Below are 20,883 nucleotides of genomic sequence, written 5' to 3' on the forward strand. Positions count from 1 at the left end.
AAGCCCCTAGTCACCACATTCCGGCGCCTGTCCGGGGAGGCTGGTACGGGAATCGAACCGTGCTGCTGGCCTGCTTGGTCTGCTGTAAAAGCCAGCGATTTAGCCTGGTGAGCTAAACCAGGCCCTCGGGGATCTAAATAATTTTCTCCTCATCCAGCACACAGCTGGGAAATTTAAGCCAATAATAACACCTCTTACCCTGTCCTGTGGAACATTTGATCTATGGAAGGATTCACCAGGTGCCTTCAACACAACATTATCTAGCTAGTCCTTCTAAGTTTTAATGATTTTTAAAAATTCATTCACAGGGTGCGAGCTTCACTCAGGCCAGCAATCATTGCCCATCCTTATTTCCCTTGAGAATGTGGTGGTGAGCTGCCTTCTTGAACGGCTGCAGTCTGTGGTGTAGGTACATCCACAGTGCTGTTTGGAAGGGAGTTTCAGGATCCTGGCCAATTAAATCCTTATGTCAAGTAACATTTTCAGTTAAGCTTGACAAGTTTGCAATGTGCAGAAAAGTGGTTAACTTTATAGTATTAATAATATTTATTGTCACAGGTAAGCTTACATTAACACTACAATGAAGTTATACATGGAATGCACCTTCAAAGAGGGGGTGGGTGGAATCAGAAAATGTCATGATGAGCCATGTTTCCTCATGGCTACTTTTGTTGTGCTGTTGATTCTGTCCTTCACTTGCTCTGTTGAGGCACTTAACATTTAACTTTATCTGGGAATGCCAAGCTGAAGTTATGAAGCTGAAGTTGTCTAACAATACTAAAGAGGTGCTACATATATCAACTACTGAAATACATCAGTTTGCTTTTCATGTTTTATGTGCATTAAAGGTAGCTTGTATCTCTTGTAAATTATTTTCCAAAGCTTTACATCTAAAGATCTAATGATCTTTTTGCATCTTAGTTGCAAATTTACATCAGTCCTACTGATTAATACGTAATTCTACATTGCAGAATCTAGTTTAATATCTTTCATTTTTGGCGAACTGTGGTTTTTTGGGAATTAGGAAGTCAATGTTGGGAATGGGATTTTTTTCTGTTCTGTCACCCAACTATAGCAAAGCGCAGGCCTAATGCAGAACAAAGTCTTATTTATACTGTATGTTTGGATCTGTACACACTCCTTTGCACTGAAAATGTGGCCTTGCAATGTCAGCACTACATCTGTTGAAGCATAGCTGAAGTTAATGCAAAATTTACATTTTAAATTTTAAGCTATAGCTTTATAATAATAGAAAAGAGCTGAGTACCGCTATCAGTTTTTCTGTACGAATGCAAATTTCACCTGTGGTCATAGTATGGAGTGAAACTTCATGCATGTATTTGTGTACACACGACTGGAGATCTGGTTATTCCAATCAGCATCAATATAAGTATGTAGTGTGTATGTGATTATCTACTCACATTGCCATTTTAGTGCACGCAACCTTGCATTGTTCCATTTGGTGTAAATAAGGCATGATGCTCCTGTACGCTAGTGCCACCTTAAACCCAAATAAATAATCCTTACTCCAGAACAATGCTTTTATTTTCCAACCTACTGTTCTTATGACTGTCAGCATTGTCCTATTACATTTTGTTAAATTGTGGATGATCTCAGCTGCGACTCCATCGTTTAGGATTATTACAACTAACAAAGATATTTATCATCAACAGTCTAAACCAGATCAAAACACTATATATTTAACAAAAGACCAACAGCATGTGCACAATGGAAGATGATAAAAACACAGTATAAAAGATTTTTTAAAAACTGACCTTAGACACTATCACAATCAGCACACATAAAAGTGCTGAACCAGATTTGGACTCAAAGCTTTAACGTCATTGTCAAATAGTATGATTGTTTGACAATCAGTTTTGAACTAATTGCAGTCAGAAAATCATTCTTGGGGTATAAATGGCACAATGGATTAGAAAGAGCATTTTCTTTCACTTCAAAATTGGATTTAAACTCAACCAGATTAGTTGGATGGATGCGTCTTCTCCATTCATTTTTAGCCAAGCATTAAGCAGAAAATTGCAACTACTGTACACAATTCTGGGACATAAAAGCAGTCCCTTCCATTATTTAGTATTAGTGAAACAGTGTCATTGAGATGGATGGTAATGTGGGAAATGAAAGTATCATATACTTGCATCTTTACTAGCATAAATAATGTACTCACATCGAGTTTGGATTAATAGAGTCCTATTGAACAGTTAAAAACTGTTTTACCCTATGCCTAATCTGGCCTTTAACTAATTTAATTGTGCTTATATAATGTCACAAAGTACACAGAAAGCTGGAAGACGTATCTCGGCCATGTGATCTCTGATTGAACCAACAAAAAAGAACATCCAATTGAGCACATTAAAAACTGACTTGGGGGTGGTTTCATTTCAGGTCTTGCTATCCCACTGCATTTTTGCTAGTATATTTGAGAGATGCTAAAATAAACTTGCCACTTTCCTCTCGTCATGAAAGTCATCCTTCATGAAGGAATGCCATCTCCCAGATAACCCACATACATTGAGCTTAGACATGGGGAATGCTACTGGATAACTTTAGGAACATCACAGCTGCCCTTAATCAATGCTATCAAACATATGTTTTCAACAGTGGTTATCATGCTCCAGCTGTGGTTATACTACAGCTGATGAGCACCACTAAGTAAATGTGGACTTAATGGGAGCTCTACAAAGTTAGAATATATAAAATAAGTCTGCAAAAACAATAAAATGTTAAACTTGATTTCCTGTTGGTGCAATGCAAGGAAAAAGCATTGAACAAGAACAAAATGTATAGCATTACTAAATGATTGGCCACTGTTTAGTACTTAACTAACTGACATTTGGTGTATTGCTAGAAGTACCTAATTAATTGCACCAAAGCAACCGAAAAAAGAAAAAAGATTTGTAAGAAAAAAAAAAGTTTCTGTTAAGCCAACTACTTAAGTACGATAACTACTTAGCCACATAATCACTTATTGCATCGTGCTCTCTATACACGATTGCATTTACCGTTGCATATTATTTATATCTAAACGTAGTAATAAATTGAAAGCCTGCTTAACAATGCTTTGTTGTTTGAATTAACAATAACATGGGCATTTTATTTTGTCTTTGCATTTTAAACTGGTTTAAATGCCCTATGCGAGGAGACATTAACGGTGTACTGGTTTAATGTGTGTAAACGTTTTGCGGAAATAGCTTGCAAAGAACGTTTTCACATGATTGCATAGACTATTATTCTCCCGCATTTTGTACTCTAATTATGGTTATATTTCTGTCGGAATGGCTACTAGGTGAAAGCAATTTGATGGCGAGCAGACTGTTCACTTGGTGGAGCAGAGCGTGTTGATATTCTGCTGCTGCTGCTCTTCATTGCTAACACTGTCACATCCGCGTGGATCAGCTGAGCTCGATCACGTGGCTCTGTGTCGAAGGTCAGTCCAGCACAATGGAGCTGCCAGAGTACACTCTGAAAGGGCTGCAATTGCTGGCCGATCCCAGCCACTTCTCCAACAAAACATTCCACATTTTAGTGGAAGCGGCTTTCGAGAGCCTCATAAACCCACAAACAGACGGAGCAGTATTTGGTGAGCGCGTATTTTCGAGCTATTTGTGGAGGGCGGCTGCTGGCTCTTTTATACTGATTTAATACAGGAAGGACACGGTCGGTTTGTTCCTTTGCAAACGGCTCTGCGTCGTAATGCTCCCGAACCCAGTTATAAATAACATTTGCGGCACTGTGTTATTTGCTAACCGCGTTTCTGTTGACCGGTTCCTTGTTCTCGAGCTGTCGACTTGATGGCGCGAAATGCATATTGTTCATTGTTGTGGACGAATATCCTGGGGCCTAATGCATCAGGGTTGCCGACTGAAAGTGCATTCTGTTTTATCTGAGTTGTTTAACAAATATTTAAGGTCCCATATATTGTGTAAGTAAAAGCAGACACAACACTGTCTCCAAGTGACTTATTTAGCGTGGTCGTTATCATTGAAGGCACAATGTATCCAAATAATTCGGCAAAAAACAATAAAATATTTGACATGAATTTCCTGGCAGCTAACAGTCAGTTTTTTTAAAGTAGCAGACAAAATAACTTATTACTAAATGTCATGTACGTCTCGGACCAGACGCACCCTCTAAATGGTGGAATTTTTTAAAATGTGAAAATGGTATTGAAAATCCTTTATCTACTACTGTTATGCAGGCCATGCAGAACTGGGAAATTTGGACTTGACTTTGCTGAAACAATGCCATGTAGCCATCGCCACCTGCGTATTGGAGGCAGGAAAACAAAACGCCGACATATCGACTATAAGGTTACCTGTGAAGATTTATGACTATTGTGTACTCAGTTTAACTTTTTTTTCGGATATGGAGACATTTTATGACTGATGTTCTTCAATTCCAGCACGTTGCTTGAAGACTGTAGATTTGGAGGAGAAAGAATAGACACATTTTGCGCAGCATACCAGGTTTGCTGTCCCTCACATACCATACTGTTGCTGTCCCTCACATACCATACTGTATTCTGTAAAGTTATTGGGAGTACTGCAGTTTAGCACTTTTCCACGAAAAGAAAATGAATCGGAAATATTGTTCACTTTTTTCATTAAAACTAGCCTACTAATCTTTTAGTGTACAGCTGACAATACAGATAATTGATTGTTTGGGGGAGGGGGCTAAGATCTTGTAATTCCTTATGGATTTATCAGAGCTCGTTTATACAAGTAAAATACTAAAGTGAGCACCTACATTGTATACACTTACTGAACATGTAGTAACCGAAGCTAATACTATTGTAGCGTTGATAATGCCGCTTATGTTTCCTTATGATACTGTATTTAGAAGTACAAAGATAAAGTGGAAACCTTGCTAGGAAGGTGAGTATTCGTTGCATATGTGTAACTTGCTGTGTAACTAGCTGTGTAGGGATGGGCGTTAAAGGTGGTGTTGCATCTTGGGTGCGGAATCTAAAAATTGAAATGTCTTGTATCACTCCCTTATAAATAATTTGAGTTAGCGAATTCCAATTTCGTGCGGAGGTTTCTAGTATTTGCAGCTTGGCAAGGGTTTAAAACAACTGAAATGCTGAAACTATTTCTGGACTGTTTTTTGGTTCAATTGGCCATACCATTATGGTCCAATGCCGTTCAGTTAGACCTGCACACGCTGCCTCTGAATCATAATTAGATTTGATTGCTTTACATTTATTTTAACTCCGTAGCTGATGTGGCTTTGTGGAGTGGATTTTGAATGCGGTCTCCTACCATAATCTGGAAGAGAGATGAAGTCCTATTTTCGTCTTGCACCTCAGCAACGTGTACTTAAAACATTTCGAAAATTGAAGGAGAGACAAATAAATCAGCATTTGCATCCATGCTAATTAACCCCTTGTCCGTGTTCACACTTAATGTTGGCCATACATTTATTTAAAAGGTTGACGTTTTTTGAGACTCGCGTTTACAAACTATAGAATAAACATACAGAAAATTCCGCTCCTAACGATCAGGGCTATCATCCCACCATCCTATGGTCATCCCACCATCCTATGGTCATTGAAGTGAAACATTAAAAAAAAAATTATGCTCGCTTCGGCTTTATACGCGGAGGAGGGAGCGGGGGTTCACAGGGAAAACAGCATCTCGCCAACAAAAGCCACAAACTTGTTTAATTGAGATTTTAATAGTTGAACCCAAATGATGCTTTGAATGAATCCCTGTTAAACTGCTGATTTGGGGAAAGGGGTGGGTTCTGACTCAGTTGGAAAATGCAGGGATTGTGTGATTACCAGTATGGCATATAAATTTGTGCAATGCATTAATTTTCATTCCTGCTAAATATTTTGCAGTTTAGGAAGATTTCCTTCTCATATCATTGATGCTTCTTGGCGCCTGGAGTATCACATTAGGGTAAAAGTAGCAACGTTTAATCTTTTCATACTTTATATTTCAGAATAGTCGGCCGCAACCTATCTCCAGCTAAAACCATTTTTTTATATCTGTATTCCAGAATAACCATCTTCACAAAGTCAACCAAGCGGCATATTTATTAACCTTGAATGTTGAGGTAAGGGTTAAAACAAACATGTTGTTTTGGGTTTGAATTGCTTATTTAACACGGCTTAATATTGCTTTAACCTTTTTTTTAACAGAATGGTGGGTCCCGGCCGGCTCAGGATGTTACTTTCAGTTGTACAATGGAGCAGTTGCAGGTATTCCAGCAAAACTTCATCTCCTTTTCAAAATATTGACGCGTTTTCTCTGTCAAGATTTAATTTTTTTGGTGATGCTTGTTACGCAGCGCTTTAGGCCCAAGTGTAAAATGCTAGCCTTCTGAGTCAGTGACTCGCTACTTTTGGGACGCAACTTTGGGAACACGGATTGTTAGCAAACAAAGTACTTTGTGGGATCACCTAAAAGACAAGTTACATAGAGGCCAAAAATCAATTTACATTTGAATGTCTCGTTCATTTAAACACTAGTTTGATTTCGGGAGCCACGACTAGGCATTGATTTTGTTGTTCATTTTTTCCCGTGCAGCGACTTTTCCCAGATAGTTAGTTCACTGGCGATCGATTGAAAGAGGGGAAACCCCGGGTTTCATTGTTTGCATGCGTTTTCCCCATTCACCCCACTCATTTTGCATCATGCCCATCAGATCTATAAATTTGTAAATAGCTAATCGCTTTTTATTACAATTTTAGGGAAGAAGAGTACTATGTGTGGTACATTGCTCTCGCTTTTATTTGTATTCTCTGACTCGTCTAATGTGAAACTACCTGGTTTATTCTACGGAAACGTTTTCATGTAAATGACCATTTGCGTTTACAAGGCTCAGTGCTATTATTGGTGACATTTGTCACATTTTTTGGGGAAAATTTAGTTCACAATTAACAAAACACTGCTAACGTTTTAAGAGGCACTGCCGTCGGCATCTTTCCCATTAGAGGTATTTTACAAAACGTATCTCAGTTCGAAATTTACAAACCAACGAATTTTGCGACTTTTTTGTTGTGGAATGAGCCATCTGTTCAGTCAAAGTAGAGTTTTATTTCACCCTGCACAGATTTTAGGAATTTCTAAATCTTGGTAGTGTTATTTAAAACGTTCCAGCCCCTGTATCGTGTTGAAGATTCCACTTTGAACCGGGGGTCGAAATCTACTGTATGATTGGCAGATAATGTTTAATGTCTTGCTGCGGGATTGTAACCCTTAGAAATATTTTAAATGCATTTCTATGTTAAAAGTATTCTCCCTTTTTCCCTAACGGTGAAATACGTGTCTCCGTCGGTGTGATATATATAATGTATATAATTTTCTAAATCTGTTTTCCCATGGCAGGATCTTTTGGGGAAGTTGAAGGATGCAGCTAAAAGTATGGAGAAGGCGAGTCAGATGTAATTGATGAAGCTGTGGGGACCGCGATTGAACTCGAGGCTGTGGGTGGTATAAAAGGAATCCTCCAAAACCTGCGTGCTTCCACATTCTATGCAAAAGACGCGAACAACAGAGAACCTATAAATAGTTCAAACGTTGCATTTGGCGAATGTATACAATTCCGCCAGATGCTTGAATAAAATGCGTCTCTAGATGGGGGAGTAGATGGAGAGTTTTGCTGTATCAGATGTGTCGTGTTTGACTGTATATACGATTTTTCTATAATAAAGATATGTTTCTTCGAGTCTGCGCTATCTTATTTCGTACAGTTTGCTTGCTATAAACTTAACGTTTGTCTGAAATTTCCTGGCTGGATCATGCTTTCTTTGTAACAGTATTTTGACTCCTAGCACATGTATGTCGCTTTCGAATTGATCCCGACCCCTGGAATAAAGGCAACGTTTTGGAGAGATTTCTAATTTTCGTGGACGCCAGTTTATTTTTGTGGGGTGGATGGGTGTGGGAGGATTTATGAACTGGATCCAATTATTTAAGTGGACAGTCATGTAATTATATACCACGTTTTAGAAGTGGTTTAGTGGCTGTTGTCCTATGTTCTTGACAATAATGGCATGTAAATTACAAGACTTGCTGGAAATTGGGGAACGTCAATAGTAAATACCAAGGTAGTTTATAAATTGCGTTTGGAAACGCAAAGTAGGCTTCTCTTTCACCGCACCCCCCCCCCCCCCCCCCCCGTGAATGTTTTTTTAAACTGTTAATAAACCTATTTTGCAAAATGTCTGTCAATCCGTTCGTTTGCAGATAGCCAACTTCTAACCTCGGCTTTCTTCTCTCATCCGAGCCGCGTTTGCATTTTATTTTGTTTTCCCAATTTAAGCCAAAATGCGAGGTAGGAGACTTTCCCCGGCGCCTGTGTGGCATAACAGTACGGAGAGACGGGATGTATGAAGTGAACCAGTTGTAGGAACTCGCCCGCGTCCCACTGCCTGTAGTTTATCTGTGCTGGGAGGAATGATGACGCTGTAAACCGTACAACAAATATTTCAAAGACAAAATTTGGATCAAAAGAGGATCGCCTCACGCACCAATCCCCAGCCGCTGCCAAGTGAAGTTTTCAATGCAATCATCCTACAGCACTTCCAATCGCAGGATGATATATGCCATTGATACTTTAAGAATACGAGCGTACAGATTTACAATAGAGCCAGCTTTTCATTAGATCTCTTGGCTAAGATGCACAATCTCAAATGTGGAACAAGACCCTGAAATAAAAGTTTGGCAGTCGGATTTTATTATATAATAACCTCTTTTTTTTGTATTGTGACCACGAGACTCTTATTTTACCCGGCGACGTGTATAGATTTTTTAAAAGGGTTTGATATTGGTGGAATGGAGCTTGAGTTGATGTGTAAGCTGGTAAAGGGTGCATTATTTGCTGTTGTGCTTTTTTAAAAAAGAGGTGGATGGGTGGTAGAGGAAGGCGGTGAGGGAGGGGAGGAGGAGGAGAGAAGGGGGGGGGGGGTCCGGTCCGGCTCTGATTACACCGACTCTAATTCCCAGGCCACCCTTAAGGAATGAGACCACGTGACGGCGCGGGGCGGTCGAACTCGAGCCATTTTGGGGACGGTGTCAGTTTCACGGCACCCATCACTGGGGCTCCGGGGGTGCGTTTTATTCCCCCCCCCCCCCCCCAACTTCTCCAACCGGGGATAGCCCAGCCGCCTCGCCGCCTCGGAAGCAGGTAGGATCGGCTGGACAAATATTGCAGGGGTGCAGATCGGGCCGTGCCAGGGTGTGTGTGTGTATGCGTGTGTGTGTGAGGATTGAAGGGCCAGCGTTTAACGAATGTTATTTTCTCTCTCTCGAAGCTGCAGCCTCTGCGATTGCAATTGACAGCGTCTGCACTTCATGCAAGATGGCCGCTTGGCTGCGATTCATTTTTTCCCCCTGATCTCCAACTTTCATTGTTTTCCGCGGGGTGCAGGCTGCAGCCGGGAGTCCCCGTGCCCCGGGCATGGGCTCACCGAGGCTGCACTGTCTGCAAACGATCCCCCAGGTACATTGTGGTCGCCACTTGAGGCCGATCTCGCTGTTTGAAATGCACCCGGTGCTCTCTTTCTCCTCTCTCCCCCCTCCTCTCTCTCTCTCTCTCTTCTCGCTCTTGAGGCTGACAGCGGCTCATCGCCGTCCTTATTTCCACTCAGTTTCGTTACGCACTTCATTTGCAAAAAACAATGTTCGATTCTCCGCCGCGTCCGAGTCTGCGACCTTCCTGCTCGTTTGTATGGAGGGAATGAGAATTATACTTTCGATCAGTGCAAGTTGGGAGGTTCGATCCGCCGCGGATTTTTATTGAAATATCTTTGAAGGCTGACCATGGTAGAAATTTGCTGGTGTAGCGCCCAAGTGTTATTAGTCACCTCGGATACAAATGTACATTTTGACATCAAACGGGGAAGCCAGTGGAGTGACTTTATAGAGTTGGGATCCATACACGGTGAGGTATGAGCTCGTGTGACTGTTTGGGCGAAAAGTCGAATGTGGTGCCTTTTCTGAACTTAACTTCCCAGGAGAACTTCTTTGGGTTTTGACGGTAAACATGGCGGTTGGTGGCCGTGCAATCCCCCCCCCCCCCCCCGGATCCTTGTACAGTGCTGCTGGTGTCAGAAGTAAATAAACAACCCAGCAGCCTGTGAAGCTTTGTTATAATCAGCCAGCAACACTTTTTCATGTGTGTTTGTGGACATTTGCTTGTTTAAATTCTGTACTTGGGAAGGACTGTATCAGATTGACAGCAATGATTTTCCACGCGGAGCACAAGGCTTGCTGAATATGAGTGGGAGTGAGCAAGTGTTTCTCTTCGCTTTTTTTTGTTTGCCCAGTTACATTCATTAGAGTGGATTCCGAGAACGTGTGTGGCGTCGTTTGCTGCCCCAGTCCAGTGTTGTCTTGTTGATAGTGTTGTTGGCGGTAGTGGTGGGGAAGGCAAGGGGCTATCGAGCTGCGATACAATCTTGGTTATGTTTTGATTGTGTGGATACCGAATGTCAGGGGCCAGGATGGCCTTGGTCGCAAAATCCTTTCGGCTATATCCAAGCAGCAACTGACGGGGACACTTGAAATTGTGTGAGAACACACATATACACACAGAAAAGACGTGCTTCTAAACCTGTCCCCTCAGTCATATAGGGGTTTGGTATCATAGCATGGTCTCTACTCTGATGTATTCAAGCTGGGAACAGGTTCTAGGAAACATATGCAGTTAAATGATTTTGTTTTGCTCCAAGTAGTTTGATGGCTCCAAAATCAGAATGGCCACTGGAAGTAAATGAAACAGTCCATCTTGCAGTGCCCCATTACCCATGTTTTTTATTTCAACCATGCTATGTACTAGTTTTTGTTGAAAAGCTAATATTATGTTCTGAGCTCTGGTACAGCTTTAATGTAGCTTTCAGAAATCTAATTTATAGGGATGTGTGTTTAGATGGTGGTGGCGATGGTTTGATCAGGTCTGACTATGGATTCCTTTGCAATGATACATGCAGGGCACCACGGTTGAACCATTGTAGTAGACCATACTTTTCTCAGATTACTACTGGATGCCCTCACACTTTATGAATTTTTAGAGTGTGGTTTCCCTTATGCAACATCTTGAAGATCCATATGCCAATCGGTCTACGTTGTGGGTTTTTTTTTACTTCACCCTTCCTTAAAGCTTGTCGCTTCGGGATGCTTGGGTACGATGTTATGATTGTTCGCCCCGCATCGGGCTTCAGAAGTAGTCAGGGAGACATGAAGTCCCACAGCTGAAGTGGATTCCCCAGCATAAACGGAAGCCCATGGGTGTGTGAAATAAAACACGTGTGTTTACATGGTTGTGTACACCATGCTTGTGTTGTCTGCCCGTCATCAAGGTTTCACACATGGAGTGGTTAATCTATTGAGCACCCGGTTTGTTTATTTCACTCTGATCAGGACCGATCACGAGTGTGACGACGAGAGGGCAGCGTTTGGGGAACACGTGGTTGTTTTTTCTATTTTCTTCCCCTCTCTCTCCCGCGGAATGGGATAACGAGAGCCGCCTAAAAGCCACCATCTGAACTTCCAAACTGATAAACGCAATGTCTGTAGCTTCCATCTAAATGGGAAAACAGGGTGTGAGTTTCAGGGCATGAATTGGTGTGGGTGCGTGTAAAGCAGCGAAGTCTCCAGTAAATATTAAACGGGGAACTTCTACCAAGTCCTCTTTGTTGTGTTCCACTGCCTGAAGGGGGCAAGGACTGAACTGAAACTGCATTGAAATCTGCACCTGGTTTGTTTGTGTCTCAACACCAATTGAAATACAAAGAAGTGCAGAAATGTTGATTTGTTTATAACCTGATGTAAGTTTGATTACTTCGGAACGTCGCGCGTCGGCGCTGTGGGTTAAAAAAAAATGCCTTCCTAAAGCAAATGTGCATGAATTGTGATACATCTATTTATTTTAACGCTGTATATATATACTGTTGTAGGCACTGTAAAGAGCAGCGATAAGGACTCACTCTTCTCACTGTGCCGGTAGTGCCTGCTCTGTATTTGCTCTCACTTGTGCGCGTCTTCTGGGTTCTGTGGCGTCACACGGTTATTTGCATGTTGTCAGTTTTCTTACTGGCTTCTTAAGAAAAGCCATCTCTTTCCTCTTTAAAAAAAACATTTTGAACGGGCGGCAAACCACAAAAGTTTAGCAAAACGTTGAGTCTTTATTAATTCCTGTTTCCTGATCACCTATCAATTAATTATTAATCAATAGGCGTTGCACTATCAAAGTGATCCTCTTGCTGTGGAACCGCAGCCACCTTTACTCACCACTCTGGGAAGGAGACAGGCGTTTGCAGAAGAAAATCGGCTGATCACAAAAGCCACTACTTGCAGCTAGTGTCGACGTGGAGTCTATCTCAAGGACAGCCAAAAAAAACGATGATGTGCGCTGTGTTAGGGCTCATTTGAAATGGCGGTGAGATTTGCATGTTTAGATTACTCAGATCGTCCTCCGGTCGTGATTGCAAGTTGAAGGTTTTGAATTTGCGATATTTCCACATGACCGCCATGGGTCCCCCCCGCAGAAGCTCGCTCTATTTTCGGTCCTCTGGCGAAATGCCAAGTGTAACCCAAGTTGCTATAGTAACTGTAAGAATTGCCGAGTATGGGCACCAGCAGACTTCAATTTGCCTTTTCGATCATTAAGAATGGTCCTCGTGTAGGACGCGAACATTATTTTATTTATTAAATTTGTAACGGGTCAGCCTTGGTATCTGCATCACGTTACTAGTAAAGCACCTCGATGTTCATTAAAATATTTCCAACGAACATGTAATTGCCGGAAATGGCTTTGTAGAACCCAATTCTTCCTGTTTCGCTTTACGCGGGGCTACAGAATCGTCGGTTTCATGTCAAGCATAAAACGTGTGATTGCAAATCCAGATGCGATTACCCTTGTAATGCAAAAGTGTTCTGCTAAATAAATAGTCGCTTTGTCTCCCCCCCCCCCCCCCCCCCAACAATTTTTCATCGATTCCGACGTGCCTCGAAAGGGTACAAATATAAGCCCAAAGGCATGTGGGTTTCGCGAAAAGAAATGTGTTTTGATACAGCCGGTTTGTATCCGAGTGTAAAGTCGAGCAAATGCGGTTTTGTTATGCTTAAACATGAAGGAAACAAAGCCAACAAAACGGTCTGGAGTGCTGTTCAAAATTCATTGTCATAAACCTGCATGTTTGTGGGCGGTGGTTTTATTTTATTGTCACGGTGGAGGTTAGGGGAAAGGTGGTCGGCATAAGGTCATCTTGAAATCTGTTTGATTCCGAAAATGTTTCAGTGTGCATTTCAATGAATTAGCCACTTTGCATGAATTAGTTGTGATTTGGCGCATGCAATACGGATTTTACAACTCCCCATATATAGCTCCCTCCGCTGATCAGTATTTCAGTAAAACAATTCTTAGCTTTGGGGTTACCAATTGTTTTTACAGAACTGGTTTGTGTTACTACCTTGCCAATTAAGATGAAGTCAGCTGAGGGAAGAGAAATGCCAAAACATTGATTACCTGATACACTGCCAGCATTTTATGTCAAAAGTGTTTCATGAATTATAATTTGTTGACCATTATGGCTCAGAAAATAATGTATCCATTTTGTATCTTGCCATTGTGGGTAGTAACAGTTTTGTTTAACTCAATGATTGTATCCGACTTATAATGTGGAGCAATTACAATAAACCAAACCAGTGAACTTAACATGGAATTGAATTCTATAATTGGAAAAACAATTCCTTTTACATGGGTTATATTTTTGCTCAGCTTCCAGAACACGGCCATTTTAGTCAGAAAATGCACCGAACAACACGGATCAAAATAACAGAACTGAATCCTCACTTGATGTGTGTGTTGTGTGGAGGATACTTCATAGATGCAACAACCATCATTGAGTGTCTCCATTCATGTAAGTACATTGGTATGCCTCAGACCAGCAGGTTACTTGCTTATGTTAGAAATGAAGAAAACACTCTAACGTATATCAATAAAGGCATTACAGAGCGTTTCATGTCTACAGATCAACCATTACTTCCGGCTTGTTTATAACCGCATGCAATTCCTGTTTTTATTCACAGTTTGTAAGACCTGCATCGTCCGCTACTTGGAAACGAGCAAGTACTGTCCTATTTGCGATGTGCAAGTTCACAAAACTAGGCCTCTTCTTAACATCAGGTACTTACGGTGATCTGAATATTTGATTACACCAATAGATGTACGTCTTCGAGTAGTGTGACTGAATTACTATATGGAACTGACATATATGATAGACTGGCACGAATGCAATTTTAAACTAAATACATGATGCACTCTTGCACCTTGGTTAGTGAGACAATTTCACGTAATATATTTTAAGTTACACATCTGTCATGCAGCACTGCTTTAAGATAATGGATCTGCTTTATTAATCAAGCTATCATCCTACCTACTTACTATGGATGTTTTGTAAACTAGAATCTAAGAAAATGGTAATTTTATTGATATCAATTATCTAATTTGCAAGTAGTTAACAGTGATTGAATGAAGAATCTGGTGTTTCACATTCTGTTTTGAAAGAAATACACAAAATTGGTTGTATGGAAAACCTTGATGGCAGGAGTTCCAAGAATTGAGATCATGTTAAGCTCAGCGATATTCAGTGCTATTCTAGAAATACTTTACAGTCGTTTCCACCAAAAGATACAATAAATGGATGTTTCTGCTGCGTGAAGAGAAATTGGAAATTTAAGACTTTTTTGTTCTGTTAACTGACAGTTGAAACTAATGTCTGATTGTTGATTGACTGAATTTACTGCAAGTTTTGTTAAGTTCTACAATCAACCAGGTTTACTAATTTGAAACATTTTATGAAAAAAATTCCAATTACTGTCCAAAGTAAGCATGGAAAAGTGCCACACATACTGCCAGTTCTTACTAAGCTGAAACAAAAAACAAAGCAATTGATTTACTAAATTTAGTTCTACTATTACTCTACTACAAGAAAATTATATCGAATACATGCTAGAAAATATTGCAAGAGCAGTAGTAAAATGTACATGTTACATTCAAAACTTTGGACTTCAGATATTATACATAAATGAGTAAACACAATATCTTCTCCAGAAATACCATTTGGTTCCATCACAATTTACCAATTGACACATCTCCAGAATGGAAATTAAAAACTCAGTTGTATTTTTGTTGCTCTTTAATAACTACATTAGCGTTGGGGGGTGGGGGGTTGATATGATGGCCTTTTGTTGCTCTTTGATTGTCTTCTTTTGATATTTTGTATATTTACATTTTGCTGAAAAGCCTTGATTAAAAATATTTTTTTAAAATAACGACATTAGCAAATAATTATCAGTTGAATAATGCTTATAATAAATTCCTGTAAAGTGAACATTTTCACCAAAATGACAGAATCTATGATGTTTACAGACTACAATGTTCCATTTAGGTGGCATTTCTCTAATCCAACAAATGGGTAGCATAGATAAAAGACCAAATGGGTAGCATAGATAATAAACCAAATGTGAGAAGTACTTAGCATTTTGATATATTGTGGTTCCTAATAAAGAGAACAGTTTGGTATTTTTTGGTATTTAAGAAATCAATCTAGTATATATGCAAATATGTTATATTGCTAATGTTGTGTATAATAAAACAAGTGGAATTAAATATTTCTGCAATGTTGTAAAGTATGACTGTCATGTTCAAATCCTTTCTTTAGGTCAGATAAAACATTACAAGATATTGTATATAAATTAGTTCCTGGTCTTTTCAAAGGTAAGTATAGCAATGTTTTTATATAAAACAAATTTACATTTGAATTGAATTGCTCTGTCAATCACTTGACTAATGGGCTTTTGTCTTTATAGATGAAATGAAACGTAGAAGGGACTTCTATGCAGCCCATCCTTCTGCTGATGGTAAGTGTGTGCTGATAAAATTAATTGCTTTTCACCCTCCCCCATGAACATAATACTAGAATATTTTTGAACAAGGACAGGTTTTAGTCACCATTCATTTATTTTTCACAAAATAGTAAAGTGTAACTTTTTAAAGATTTCTTTCAATATTTCTGTGCATTAGTTGTACCATCATTTTTTGGTATACATTTAGTAAATCTCTTTTGGGTTTCAAAGCTCAACAATGCAGTTGTTGCTTTAATTTTAAAAAGCCGTGTCTAATCTGATAAAAATAGATCTATAGTTGTGATGAGACTATTCAGTATAGGCCCACATTTGTTTTACATTTTTAATTTTATGTTGAATTGGTACATATCAGGATAATTGTATGCTCTTATTCCTATAGAGTTTACACAATTTTTTTAATATAAAGGGGCAAGTTAGTTTGGCCAATCCATCAAGACACGGGGAGAATGTACAAACTCCACATGGACAGTGACCCGTGGCCGGGATTGAACTCGGGTCCTTGGCGTTGTGAGGCAGCTGTGCTAAACACTGCGCGTTCACACAAATATTAATCGTTCAGTTAATACCAATGTAATTTATGCTCTTGGAGCAGTTTGAACTGTCTTAAATGAAACCTAAAATGGTACGTTGAAAACATAAAATGTCAAATGAGCTGCAAATCTAATGTACAGGTTTATTTTGACATCTTTTTGTCCAAATCTTTATATTATATTTGTTGATTATTTTCCAAATTTGCATTGAAGCATTTTGGTGTGAAAATATTCTGAAGTCACTGTTTCCTAATATTCAAAATTTTGTAGCAGCAAATGGCTCTAATGAAGACAGGGGTGAAGTTACAGAAGAAGAAAAGAGGATTATAACAGATGATGAAATCATTAGCTTGTCAATAGAATTTTATGAACAAAATAAGTAAGTACAGCAATCATACAAAGTATACTGTATCACAAACTATTTGTGACTTAGCAGTTTGTCTTAATTCTAAATGTCTTTTATAACAGGACTGAACGAAAAGGAATTGCAGAAAAAGAAAAGACAAAAGATGAGGTGATGTTTGCATGTATTTCTTTTGCCAAACATACTTTATTGCAAATGGAGTTAAACATGCAATGGGATTAAACATGCAATGACTAATAAATTAAATAGAAAGCTGTTTTAGCATATGTAATATATGATGGATATATTTAGACAGAGCTACTAATATTTGAAGTCCTGAGATTTTGACTTTATCGACAATTACAATGCCATTCTATCTCAAATCTTTATTTTCTTTCTGCCCAGATGAATGACAAGAGATATTTGCGGTGCCCAGCAGCCATGACTGTGATGCATTTAAGAAAATTCCTGAGGAGTAAAATGGATATTCCTCAAGCATTTCAGGTACACAGAGCAGCACTTTATTAAAGTTATAGAGGAGTTATGATTTCTCATTTTAAAAAGTATTATTCTATCAGTAGTTATGTTCCAATATTAAAAGTAGTTTTGAAAGAGTTTAATTTATTACAAATCATTTCTGGTTTGGAAGGTGGAGAATATAACAATGTATTTATTTATTTGTTCTGCTGCAACAGAGCTCTGACATTTTAAGGTGGCAATTTAAATATTTTACACACACAATTTTGAGGCCCTTGTTTGCATGCACACAGACAAATTATATGCATACAACTTGAATAGCTCAAACGGTATTATGAAATGGGATTTAAAAATAATAGTTACATTTATTAAGATAAAAATAGACTTAAGTTACTTCATAATGCTGGAGATGTTTCCAAACTGATTTATTTTGCCGCCCAGAACATTTTGAACTCCACTAGTTTACCACACCAACCATATTTTGATAAGTATAAAATTAAACGCATCAGTTGTGTTGAGAAGGATCTAATCATTGATGTAGAGAAGAGCTTCTACCAAACTCAAAGGACCCGATGTAATACTAAAAATCAGAAGGCCACAATGAGAGATTGTAAGAGTTGTTTTTGCAAGCTGGCAAGTTGTTTTCGTTTATCATCTTGTCAGTCCTGACAAATTAATAATTCATGACTGAAAATCAGGTTGTACATTTTCTTGCCTGGTTTCAAAATCTTTAAAAAAAAAATTATTCTCCTAATTTTCCACGTTTTCATCAAATACACGTGAAACAAAAGATAACCAACAATAACAAATACAATATCAATCCCTCAGCCAGCCTCTCCTTCATCATACACACCCAAACACCACCCCTGCATTCCAAACAAAACAAAACAAAAAAGACCAAATAAGAATCCATAGTCACCCCTTAAAAAGTAAACATTATATTCAAACCCCCCCCCCCCCCCCCCAGTGTTCGATGGCATCCAATTCTTGAAAGTGCAAGATACACAATGCTCATGAATTGTCCTGCTTTCAGAATCTTCATGGTTACTTAATTTTGTAAAATCAGTGATATGTTGCTGACTTACTGTGAGTTAATAAAACATGAATTGTCCTGCTTTCAAAATCTTCATGGTTACTCAATTTTGTAAAATCAGTGATATGTTGCTGACTTACTGTGAGTTAATAAAACAATGAATGTAACTTATTGTGTAATGTTTGTATCTTGCTAGTTTCATTCTTTACAGTGGTGCATTGCTATTTATATAAAACTACAGTGAGGTCTACGTTTCCAAGAGACATGTTATATTTTGTAATGATCAAATAAAGTAGTTGGGTAAAACCTGCTCTCTTTTCATTGCACTTTAGATTGATGTTATGTATGAAGATGAACCATTGAAAGATTACTACACTCTAATGGATATTGCCTACATTTACGCATGGAGGAGGGTAAGTCCAGTCTACCTGTTCCAGTGATCCTTGAAAATGTAATCATGTACCTTCAATCCTCACAAGAGTATCTTACATTTTATTTCAGAATGGACCACTTCCTCTAAAATATCGCGTCCGGCCGACATGCAAAAGAACTAAGATTGGTCATCAACAAGATGGATTAAATAACACCAGTGGAGAGATAGAAAGTGACTCTGGGAGTGATAAGGCTAATAGCCCAGCTGCTGCACCATCCACATCATCTTCACTGCCCAGTCCCTGTACTCCAGGGCAGTCACCACATCCACACTTTCCTCATATATCTACTACCATGAATGGTTCCTCCAGCGCCAATACCAATCATCAAATTCCATTCAGCAACAACAGAGCACGCAAATCATCTGTCAATGGCTCATCGGCATCATCAGGCTGACAGTATGCACCAAATAGACAGTACACCACCTATATCCGAAGACCTGTTCATACTATGTGATAATATATAGATATAGAGAATGCATTGTGAGCATCCTTAACATCACTATTTTGTAGTGACTTGTACATTTTTGTTCAAAGCAAGAAACAATATGTGGCTATACTACAAATAGTTTTGACAACATCTTTTGCTCCTCAAGATGATTTTCCAGTTTTTGGGAATGCAAAATAACAAAGGATCTACATCACTGAAATGTGTATTGCAAAGATATGAGGATATTTACACCTAACAGCATTGGATTTAATGACTCGATGATGGCGCCGAGATGACACTCGCAGGATGAAAATGAAGGAAAACTGGGCAGGAAATTATTGTAAAGATGTAAACGTGGGAAGATATTTTGTACAACTGTGTTTAATTGAATTGAAGTTTACTATATCTGTATATCAATATACTTTTAATTTGCCGGTAGTAGGCATTGTGATATTAGCTGTACAGATGAAATATAAAAGGCTAGTGATTTTACACAATGACACCAATTGAGAAGGAAATGTATTATTTTTAGCCATTTCACTGTGAAAGCTGATTGACAGTAGATGTTGGCATCTATGTTTGTTAAATGTTTTCCTGCAGCATTAGTACACGTACTTCAAGAAAATACTGAATTGATCAAGCCCAAATAAAATTGTTTTAATGATTTATCATTTTAGACCAATGTGGTATGAAGTACTTGAATTGCCTATAGAACAACAATATTTACTGAACATCAGAATTTCATTGACTAGTTAAGTTTCTAGATTTCAGAAATGTTTTTTTAAATTTAAAGTACCCAATTCTTTTTTTCTAATTAAGGGGCAATTTAGCATAGCCAATCCCCCTATCCTGCACATCTTTGGGTTGTGGGACTGAGACCCATGCAGACACGGGGAAAATGTGTAAACTCCACACAGACCCGGGGCCAGGATCGAACCTGGGTCCTCAGCAATGTGCGGCAGCAGTGCTAACCACTGCACCACATGCTGCCTTCTGATCTCAGAAATGCTTTAAAACATTTCAACAGTATAGTATGTATGGATGGAAAACATCCAATATAATCAGTATGTAACGTAGATAAAGACTATAAATTAGGCAAATACTGCCCCTCTGCATTCAAATCATTATTTTGAGAAATTCTGTGCCATATGTTACCATAGCCAAATAATGAGTTTGATATTTTCTGTTTAACCCATATCAGTAAACCTGGTCTTAGTAAATAACTTTAAAAGTATAATAATAATTTAATGATCTTTATTGTCACAAGTATGCTTACATTAACACTGCAATGAAGTTACTGTGAAAAGCCCTAGTCGCCACATTCTGGTGCCTGTTTGGGTACAGAGGGAGAATTCAGAATGTCCAAATTACCTAACAGCACGTCTTTCGGGACTTGTGGGAACCCGGAGCAGCCGGAGAAAACCCACGCTGACACGGGGAGAACGTGCAGACTCTACACAGACATCGATCCAAACCGGGAATCGAACCTGGGACCCTGGAGCTGTGAAGGTGTTGAAATTTCCAAACAGTGGTAATATCAGATACTGGCTAGCTGTTGTTTTCATTCAAAGGTGAGGTTTGGCCATCTTAGGCAGAGTAGTTTAAGAACATTACTCTCAATGTTTTCATCTGTAGCATATAAACAATTTAATTTCAGAGACTCAATTGACAACATTTGGACCACACAGAATAATTAACACTAGGTGATAAGAATTAAGCTTCAGGTAACTTAAAATGTTAATT

General features: G+C 39.0%; 1 protein-coding gene across 1 annotated transcript; it reads left to right on the forward strand.

Moving 5' to 3' along the window:
* Positions 1-3,339: 3,339 nt before the first annotated feature.
* LOC119965693 (polycomb complex protein BMI-1-like) lies at positions 3,340-19,816 on the forward strand. Its single transcript, XM_038796453.1, has 17 exons — positions 3,340-3,598; positions 4,217-4,328; positions 4,421-4,484; positions 4,858-4,892; positions 5,861-5,921; positions 6,022-6,078; positions 6,164-6,223; positions 7,353-7,409; positions 13,747-13,888; positions 14,058-14,154; positions 15,692-15,747; positions 15,840-15,890; positions 16,697-16,805; positions 16,895-16,940; positions 17,175-17,273; positions 18,612-18,692; positions 18,781-19,816. Exons 1-17 carry the CDS (start codon positions 3,460-3,462, stop codon positions 19,105-19,107), a joined length of 1,593 nt encoding a protein of 530 aa, XP_038652381.1. The 5' UTR covers positions 3,340-3,459; the 3' UTR covers positions 19,108-19,816.
* Positions 19,817-20,883: the final 1,067 nt, after the last annotated feature.

The sequence above is a fragment of the Scyliorhinus canicula genome, chromosome 5, assembly GCF_902713615.1.
Source record: "Scyliorhinus canicula chromosome 5, sScyCan1.1, whole genome shotgun sequence".
Taxonomy (NCBI): Eukaryota; Metazoa; Chordata; class Chondrichthyes; order Carcharhiniformes; family Scyliorhinidae; genus Scyliorhinus; species Scyliorhinus canicula.

Coding starts and splice junctions, on each gene's coding strand:
- LOC119965693 (XM_038796453.1), top strand. CDS start 3,460: ATGGAGCTGCCAGAGTACACTCTGAAAGGGCTGCAATTGCTGGCCGAT. Junction 5,922..6,021: donor GCCTGGAGTATCACATTAGG/GTAAAAGTAGCA, acceptor TCTGTATTCCAG/AATAACCATCTTCACAAAGT. Junction 13,889..14,057: donor CATTGAGTGTCTCCATTCAT/GTAAGTACATTG, acceptor TTTTATTCACAG/TTTGTAAGACCTGCATCGTC.